The sequence below is a fragment of the Rhagoletis pomonella genome, unplaced genomic scaffold, assembly GCF_013731165.1.
Source record: "Rhagoletis pomonella isolate Grant_MI unplaced genomic scaffold, Rhpom_1.0 Rhpom_scaffold_00005, whole genome shotgun sequence".
Taxonomy (NCBI): domain Eukaryota; kingdom Metazoa; phylum Arthropoda; class Insecta; order Diptera; family Tephritidae; genus Rhagoletis; species Rhagoletis pomonella.
In genome coordinates, this window is record NW_023458559.1 from 42,566,574 (window position 1) to 42,576,397 (window position 9,824).

The 9,824-nt window shown below is 33.9% G+C and overlaps 1 protein-coding gene across 1 annotated transcript; it reads left to right on the forward strand.

Moving 5' to 3' along the window:
* The first annotated feature begins 1,558 nt into the window (after window positions 1-1,558).
* Window positions 1,559-2,957, forward strand: LOC118739901 (ATP-dependent RNA helicase A-like). The gene is made up of 3 exons (XM_036471400.1): window positions 1,559-1,630; window positions 1,886-1,982; window positions 2,056-2,957. The coding sequence occupies exons 2-3, from the start codon at window positions 1,949-1,951 to the stop codon at window positions 2,934-2,936; spliced, it is 915 nt and encodes a 304-aa protein (XP_036327293.1). The 5' UTR covers window positions 1,559-1,630; window positions 1,886-1,948; the 3' UTR covers window positions 2,937-2,957.
* Window positions 2,958-9,824: the final 6,867 nt, after the last annotated feature.

Below are 9,824 nucleotides of genomic sequence, written 5' to 3' on the forward strand. Positions count from 1 at the left end.
CTTATTTATAGGCCGATTTAGCTGCTTTTTAACCGACTTCCAAAAAACGAGAGGTTATCAGTTCGTCGGAATATTTTTTTTATTTGTTTTTTCATTTTTATTATATTTTTTATGTATGTTACCGCCTAACTCGACCGATTTCGATAATTTCTTTTCCATTGGAAAGGAGATAATGCGGAACTGCACGTTATACATCCCAAAAAATTAGTTTCAATAAACATTTTGTAAATTTTTTAAATTGATACTAAAATAAATACATACATGATAGATTTGATAAATTTTTGTTTTTTTTTATATTTTTGAGATATTTATTTGAGATAAGAATACTTCTGATTTGTATTTATTTATGGTTGTGAAGCTAAGAAGAGCGGTGCGGGTAATTAATCACATTAATGTAAGTTCAATTGAATCTCTTTTTCGATTTGAGTTACCATTCTTACAAATTTTTAAATTTTCAGAGAAAAAAATGTTGAAAATTCGAATAAAATCGAATTTGTTACACCAAATTTCGAATCGAATAATCGAATGGCTGGACAATATTCGAAATTCGGCAAAAATCGAACTGCAACCCTCACTACCCATCCCTATATTATACTACGGTTTTCTAAAGCTTTCTGTCGAAAACGAGAATAAGGCAATCCATGTTTGCAACAGAAATTTGTCTGTTCCTTTGAACTTCGGACTAAAACCTGTGGAACTGTCAAATTACAATTTTACTCTCTCAAGTGAGAGTAAAAGGAGAACAGATGCAGAAGTGCACGGGAACGCAAAAAGCACTATTTCCTGTAAAAACGTCAGTCGGTTTGTTTACATGTCATTGGCACAACACTGATTTGGCTGAAATATCACTAACGATTTATTAAAATCTATACATACTCAAATATTTCGTTGTTTACTTCCCTTATTTAACAAATATAAGGTTCTTTGCTTTCACCGACTTCTGTTTTTGTTTGCACATGTAAATCAGCTGATCGCTTGACACTTTTCATGAACTTACAGGAAAAAAAAACTCCGGACTAAATCCTGTAACTACTGACTAGGAACAGTTGCTCAGTTACTCTCTCAAAAGTGTTACCATTTACAGGTTTTATGTCAATAGGAACGACTTCCTGTAAGTTCTGACTAAATCCTGTCAAGAGGATTGCTATTGGAACAGACTAAATATATGCCCGTTCCATTATTTCTTGAGGAAATAGTGAGGCAACAGGCTGCGAAATATTAGATGTAGATGTCAAAATTCCTTTGGAGACACTCACGAAATAATTGCACATTTTTTCTTGACCGTTATCTTAAGAACTGGATACTAAACTTAATTACAGAAGAGATTTTTTGAAAGTTCTTTTCTGTAAGGCCTTACAGAAAGGCGAAAAAACAATATTTAATACAAGCGCCGGGTACAAAATATTCGGTTTCGCTTGAACTTATACATACTTCTTTACTTGTTTATTTATTATTATGTCTGAGTAATTCTCAGAACTATTTTTTTTTTTTAATATTGAAGAAAGTTACCGTAAATACATAAATAGCTTCTCACTTATCGAAAAGCGATTAGTATGGTAATATAGCCATGCTGTTGAAGAACAAACGAGGCCATAATCTGTTATGACATTTGCATGGAGCCAACTAAGAGGTAATATTTAGTATTTCAAATAGGCTGCAACGATGCATTTACATATGTAAAACATGGATATGGACATACATATATATGTAGATAAGTATTTCAAAAAGGTCTATTAAAAATTTACATAGTTCTGAATCGCTTTTTGGTACAAGACGGGATTAACTAATTTTTTTTATCAAATTTATTATAATAATTTACATGTTTTTAACATAGAAATGTCAACAAAATCTTTAGCTTCAGTGTAAAAATTTTTCCATGCCACAGATCACAGATTTTGTATAAAAGCGAGAGAAATGCACTCAGAATGGGTAGTACATTTTTGGAAAGATGCAGTGGAGCATAGTTTTTTGCCTACCTTTGGGTAAGTGGGAAAGAATTTTAATTCAAATTTAAATAGGTATGTTTGTATAAATATTTTTTCCATATTTTTCTAGCGCTTTCAGTTGCCTTTGTGGTTGCACTAGACAACAACTCCTGGAATGAAGCGCATACCCAGGCAAATGTTGCTAAAAAGGCTATAACAGAACGAGCAGTAGTAAAAAAGGATTTGGATAAATTAACTGAAAAGGAACAAAAACAAGTGGAAAGGATAGCAATTACCATCTCTGCGACTGAAGCGCCAGCTGAAACCGTTACCGTGGAAGCACGGGCACAAGAAGAAGTCAAGAACGACCGCCAACCGACTACCAACACCGTTTTGGAATCTACAGCCGCAAAATCCTGTGAAACTAACCCTACCAAAGAAGAGCAGCATGCGCATCATAGAGACCAGTTACTTGGAACAGCCAAATTTCATGGTGGCGGCAAGCCATATCTGCAAGTAGTTGTGCCCACACATCAGCCATACACAACACCACAGCCTCTGTACCATCGGCCAGCTTATGGTGGTGATTATAATTATGGCGGTTACGCTGGTGGATATGGCGGTAATGGTGGATATGGCGGTAATGCTGGTTATGGCGGTAATCCTGGTTATGGTGGTTACCCTGGTTATGGCGGCTATCCGGGCTACGGTGGCTATCCTGGTTTTGGTGCTTTTTCCGGTTTTGGTGCTTTTCCAGGTTTTGGTGGTTTTCCTGGTTTCGGTGGGTTTCCTGGTTTTGCCTTTGGCGGCAGGTTCCCCGTCCTACTACCTAATGGCACAATTGTTTTCGTCGCAACTTCTCGAAGCCTTAATTTCGGTTCAACGAAATCTTTCAACAATCCAAATCTTGAAGTCATCGCTGAAGCGCCTGAAGCTGAAAAATCAGCAAATGTCAAGAAAGAAGTGAAAGAGACGTCGTCAGTACCATTGCTTCTTCGCTTATTTGGTTAAGTTTGGAGATAAATAAAATTTCGTGACATAAGAAAATCAAAGTAGCGCTTTTTGGTTACGTTTTTTTTTTGCTTGGAAATGATCGCAATCTCAAAATGACCAATTGTTTATGTTGTTAAGAAAGAAGCATATGGAAGTAAACAATTGGTATATTTTACTTTGTTATTGCTGCGCTGACTCACAATGTTGTAAAACACAAAGGTTGGATATTCACATCTGCATCTGCGTATGATACTCGTATTTAAATATGTCTGTATACACAGATGTAAGTACATACATATTTAAGTATTTGCATTGAAACATCGGGGTGAGCCACTTTATTATGTGTGAATATGCGAGCTGTTGGCGCGTTACTCATCGCGTAGCCGTTTGTTTTTTGAAACGTGAATTGAATTTAGCACATATGATAATACTTAGTTTTATGGTGAATATATCATTTGGAATTTATTGTTTTTACTGCATGTATGTATAGAAGCATAACATGATTTTCTAAGGCGCCAATCCATTTAATTTTCATTGAAAGTCTTAACCTCCATTATTCGATAGATAACAAAAATGTTGAAATAAATTTTAGAGTGGGTTGAGGACGATGCGCGGAAAAGTTTGTAGATGAAGTGAACTGGAGATTCTTAAAAGATCAAAAACCCAGTGTTGATCTCATAGGAGACCGCCTTGGTTTTTCATCAGAAAGTAGCAATAAAAATACTGGCTTTATGCCAAAAGTCGCAATGAAATCTGTAGTTAAAGCGGGAAAGGACCTGCAAAAGTAGCTCGAGTGGTATTTATCTACGTTATCCTTTTACATTTATCAATTTCTGTAAATTAACGATACCCAAATCCGAGCTTGGGTTAGATTAAATTGACTAGTTGCATACCATATGAAGTTCTCAATCACACTCGTATTAGTACCAGGTTGACATAGCTTTGCTCGGAGTGCATATACTTTTTACAGTTTTCAAGGTTTCGATATCAAAAATTTTGGAAAAAAATAATAATATGCCTTTTGAATCTTACAAAATAAGTAAATTGTTTACTCTAAAAATTAGGTGGCTACCCTATTTGGAACTACGCTGGAATGAAGAAAACATTTGAGCGTATATCGACGGCTGAGTGGATGATTGAACTATCTCTACAGCCGGTTCGAAAACGCCCTATCTCAGAATACTGTTCAAGAACGACCTGCTTCAGAATTTGGTTGAAGAACGACCTATCTAAAATTAGCTTCAAAAATGCCTTATCTCCACTGAAAATATGTTGAAAATAAGTGCAGATAGGCAACGATAGGTTATGGGAAAAATCCATCAACGATTCAGGCCCTCAAGGCGAATATCGAGCAAGCCATATGTGAGATAGAGCCAGAAATCGTCACCAAGGTCTTGGAAAACTGCGTTAAGACGATGCGCTACTGTGAAGCTAGCCGAGGTAGCCACATGAATGAAATCGTGTTCCACAAATAATTGGAATATTTGCTCATTCGAATAAGCCAATAATATACCGAAAAAAATGTTTTTTTTTAGTTCATTTTGTTTTGGATTTTTAAAAAGAAACCAATATGTGTACCACCCTGTACGTACATACATACATACATATGTACATATCTGTGTTCGTATGGAAAAGTAGCTTATGTCGAAAGGCTGGCTTTAGTATAATGCGGCATTCCCTTTATTCTTTAAACGGCAAAGAATTTTTTGATGAAACTTGGTAAGAATATTGACTTGCTAGTATCGGAACTATTTCTTGCACGTTTATTTGCCAAAAGTTGTTCAACGGTTCAGCGCCAGTGAGTTATTCGCAATCGTATGCTGCGAATGCCGATTTATACTAAAGCCAGCCTTTAGACATAAGCTACTTTTCCATACGAACACAGATATGTGACCATAATTTTGAAAATGGTCTAAGTCATTTCATACCTCTTGTGCTTTAATAACCGGTTACTTGGAACTGAGTACATCGTTCTACTGTCGTAAGCTAGTGACTGTTAATCGCTGCACCATAAACACCGCCATATGAATTTGTATATTTGATAGCTATTAGCGATTTTAATCCGCTGGGTTATGTACCTAGCCTAAAGAATTCGATTGATAAGCGAGAATGTAATACATACTTGAATCGATTAATCACGTGATTAAAATTATATTGTATATATGGGTCATTCCATACAATATTTACACCTCAATATTTTTTTTTTGGGGTGAAATATATTTTTTTTTACATTCTTCACCGAAAAAAAGAAGACACTTATTATTTTATTTCGTCATGATATTCGAAAATCTAAAAAAAAATTCCCGAAATTTTATACTCACGGAGAAGTCAAAGTCTAAAATTTTTACAGCTTACTCCATAAAGTTTGACAACTATTCAGGTGGAAAAAAATAAATATCAAACATGATGAAGTTAATAAAAAAAATCTATTTTTAATGCCTTTTTACAACGCTTTTATCAACTTGCAATGTTGTGTGTCCAGAAACTTTCAATGTTGTGGATCCAGAAACTTTCAATGTTGTGTGTCCGACACCACATTTGCTTTGAAAAGTTCCTATAAAAAGCATAGTGCATAGGGCGACATCTGTAGTGAATAGGGCGAGGTAGATGACATCTAGATGTCGCCCTATGTACTACGTTCGCTACAGCGGAAATAGACGACACGCCATTTCTTTAAAAGTTCCTATAAAAAGTCTAGTGCATAGGGCGACATCTGTAGTGAATAGGGCGAGGTAGATGACATCTAGATGCCGCCCTATGTACTTCGTTCGCTACAGCGGAAATAGACGACACGCCATTCTTTAAATAAAATTAATTGGTGCTCGTTTGTATGTACATACATATGTAAATGCATGTGTGTGCACCTTTCTATTAATATCGTTGAATTATAGAATTTGTTTTGATAACTTTTGATTTTGAAATTTTAGCAAAAGTCGTTATAACCAATTTATGAGATTGAAAATGAAAAGCGTGGGGCGCATGCAATACAAAGCATTATATTTAATTGACAATAGGCAAACTACATAACATAGACCTAAAATTTCTTCAGCGAAAGTACAAATTTGAGATAGATTTTAAGCGGTCGTTATTCATATATCCACATACATATGAACATATATTACCCTTCATATCAATTCAGGTGGCTATTATATGCGCCCCACGCTTTTCATTTTCAATCTCATAAATTGGTTATAACGACTTTTGCGACTTTCTATGGGACTGAGAAATATTATTTTCTACTTTTTAGTCCATTTATAAAAGCGTTGTATATTAAAAAGTTCTTTTTTTATATTATTTTTTGTTTTAATCTATCTCACACTCTCATGGAAAGCCGAGGTTATTATGCACATTTTGATACCTTAACTGATTTTCTCCGACAAATAGTTTATCAACAGCAAACAAATGAAAAAAGATAATTCTCCGTGAGTTCAAAATTTCGGGAACTTGTTTTTCGAGATTTTCGAATATCATGACGAAATAAAAAAATAGGTAGCTTCTTTTTTTCGATAAAGAATGTAAAAATATATACTTCACCCCAAAAAAAATTTTGGGGTGTAAATATTGCATAGAATGACCCATATATTAGTTGTACCCACTTGGTGTGACGATGACTTATCTGGACTTACGGATATCTTACCAGATAACTCTAATGCACATATAGGTAAACATACACATTTGTACATGGTAGATTAGACCGCACCTGAAAATAAATTCACCTTACATCCCCCAGTCTGAAGTATTTTTGTAAGGTAGTTTCGATAAAATTAGTTTTTTATATTTGGCCAAATCTTTTAAATTTTTCGTCCTACATATATGCGGCATTTACAGTGGGATCCTAAAGTGTGATAAATCGATGCTCTTATCCAGAGCAGACATTTTTTCGTTTCTAAAGTTCATTGACCTCAAGTAACCCGTTCTGCACTTACCCAGCGGATCTCAGTTTCGACCAACCCAACGGCAGTAAATTAAAGTTCGCCAAAAATCATTAAACTTTATTTAGGGAGTATTTCCATTAGTCCAGTAGAAGAACTGTTTATAAATAGTTCATTCGGCAGAATGTATGTATATATATAGGTGTCACCGAAAAATGTAACAAGGCGACCCCTAGCCTCGGCAAAAAAAAGAGAAAAATGTTTCCTGGCTTTATCACTATACATGACGACATCCCAGTGGGTACATATTTATGTACATATATTCCAAAAAATTGTAGGAATAAAAAAAAATATCTTACTGGCTGCAGTTATTACTTTGTTTTGGTTCTTATGCCTTTGTTATGAATTCTATGTCTAGATTACATACATATGTTTCGTATTTTAGTTCGTTTAAGAGCTTAATTTTTTATTAGTTGGAATTTAGTTTTCTACTTTTAGCACATTTTGTGATACCCATTTGTTGTATGAACGTAAAAAAGTCATACAATTTTAGCACATTGTTTTTAATTGTTCGCTGCCTTTTATCGCATTGAGTACTTACGCACATTAATATTTTTGCTCTTAAAAATAGATAGGGTGCACCACTAACAGCGTTCTATAAGAAAAGTGTGAGAGTTTTTTGAAAAATTTTCTTATAAGTTAATTAATTTTACATATACATATGTACTGGGAAAATAAGTAAGCACCTAACGAGGTAATCCATGTTTTCTTTGCTATCATGACCAATGTCGACTATTAGTAAAGCACCAAATGAACACTTTCGATAACGCCTTACGTTGTTAGATTCAATATAACGCGCCGTCGAAGTTATTTCTTTAATTTTTTTTTTTAAATTATGTAGCTTTTAAACTCTGTTACTGATTCTAAATATTTGACGTTACAGGAATTTCAAACCTTTAACATTTTACGAAATAAATTCCATACTACGAAGACACTTTGAAAGTCTATTAAAAGCTATATGCATTTTGTTTTAGGCAATTCGTCAATTTTTTTTTGTAAATTTATGATTTCATCGGTAGAAAAAGGTATGCTTAAAGCACAGGTTAAACAAAAAAAGTGTATGCATATTAAACGAGGTCTGTTAGGCTCCATCATGTCAGATTCGTGGTCAGTTGGGGGTCAAATAGGACAACACAAATTTATTCAATAAAAAAAATGTGTCTTTGTCTGAATCCGAATATGGGGTCCCTTGATTCCTCAAGGTCATCTAAAGGTCATGCCAAGGTCATCCCAAGGTCAAATCCAGAAGTATTTTATTGAATTTTCAGGTTTATTCAATGAATTTTTCCCTATTCAGCATGTCGAATAACAGAGGGATATGTATATAGGTTTGGTTTAATATGCATACACTTTTTTTTGCAAACCTATGCTGTAGGTACTACCCAGTGTTTGAAACAGAAAATAGTCGGATGTGGCTAAATCGCAAGAATATTCGAGGTGGGGTAGCAGCTCGTACAAGTTATAGATTAAAACCAGTTTTTTATTTTCGTAAAAATTCACCAAGTTATCTTCTTTCAACGTCAGTCAAACCCAATCTAAATGACGTAGTTCGCTCGAAATTTGACAGTTATTATTTTAGAAGATGTTAATTGACAGGAGCAGTGTTGCATTAAAAGTTGCTGCACGGGAAACTCAAAAAATCTCTTACTTATCAAACTGCTCTCGTATAATTGGCAAAATATTTGCTGAGAGATAAGACTTTATACATGCATATACTACATATCTATTTCTTTATAAATGTTGCAGTATTGACACATTTCAGCTACACTGTTTATGAGTCATAATAAGAATCATTTCTGAATGTAATCAGGCTTCTAAAGTAAAGTATGAAGTAAAATTGTGAGTTCAATGGACAATAAGCTGTTTACAGAAATATAAGAAATGCATTTCGTAGACATCAAAGCAAAAGTTCCCAATTGACTGGAAATAATCATATTTTTATATCTATACGTATAGAAAATGCTTTAGCGACTGTTTTAAAGAAGCCAATAAATTTCGTAAGTACAATTGAAGATATGACAAAAACTTTTCCCAGAAGCGGTCAACTCTCTCTGGGTTATTTATCGCCATATTTTTTAATAACTTGTTATATGTATATATTTTGATATTAACATATCGAGTCCTAACCGCCAAAAAGATGTAAGCGACATTTTTTTTTCTAAATTTTCCTTTTGATGCAGAAGTGTTCCTAGAGCATCAAAATGCATTCCTGCAACAAAAATAAATTTTCGAAAATAATATCGCTTACGTACTTTTGGCAGTTAGGGTTCGATGTGTATGTTTTTAAAAACATTCCAAGGTAGTAATTAACCCAAAAGTCAATACATAATGCTTATCGTTTTTCTTTTCAATTCCATCATAGATATCATGGACTAATTGATAAATGTTAAGGTTTCGGTGGGTATATATGTAAGTGCATACGTATATATCATTTGTGTATGTATATATAACCATATGCATGCTATAAAAATGAACGTACACATTTTATCAAAACGATAAAATAAATTACAGATTTATTTTTCTGCTTCTTTTTTCGTTTATACTCGTTAAATATGGCAGACATTAGTGTTGCAGCTGTACAAATGGTTTTTCCCTCTCAAGCCAAGCAAAACAAGTCGATACTTGAGTGTTTGGTATTAAAGAATTTTAACACATTTCTAGTACTTGCAGCTCATGAAAGTAACTACAACTTTTTGATAATTTTAAAAACTGGAGAACATTTGGTCATTTAAAAACTGTACATAGTTTTTAAGACAATTAAAAACTTGATTATTAGAAAAATTGTCATACATTTTTGGCTTGTTAAAAAATGTGTGTCTTTGAAAAGTGGACAAAAAATATGTAGCGTAAAATGTAAACAACTTTGTATAGTAGTGGACATAAAAAACTTAACAGTAAAAAGTGGGCACGTTTTTTACGAATTTGAAGCAGGGTTCGTATTTGCACACACATGCTCTGCTCACACACACGCCAG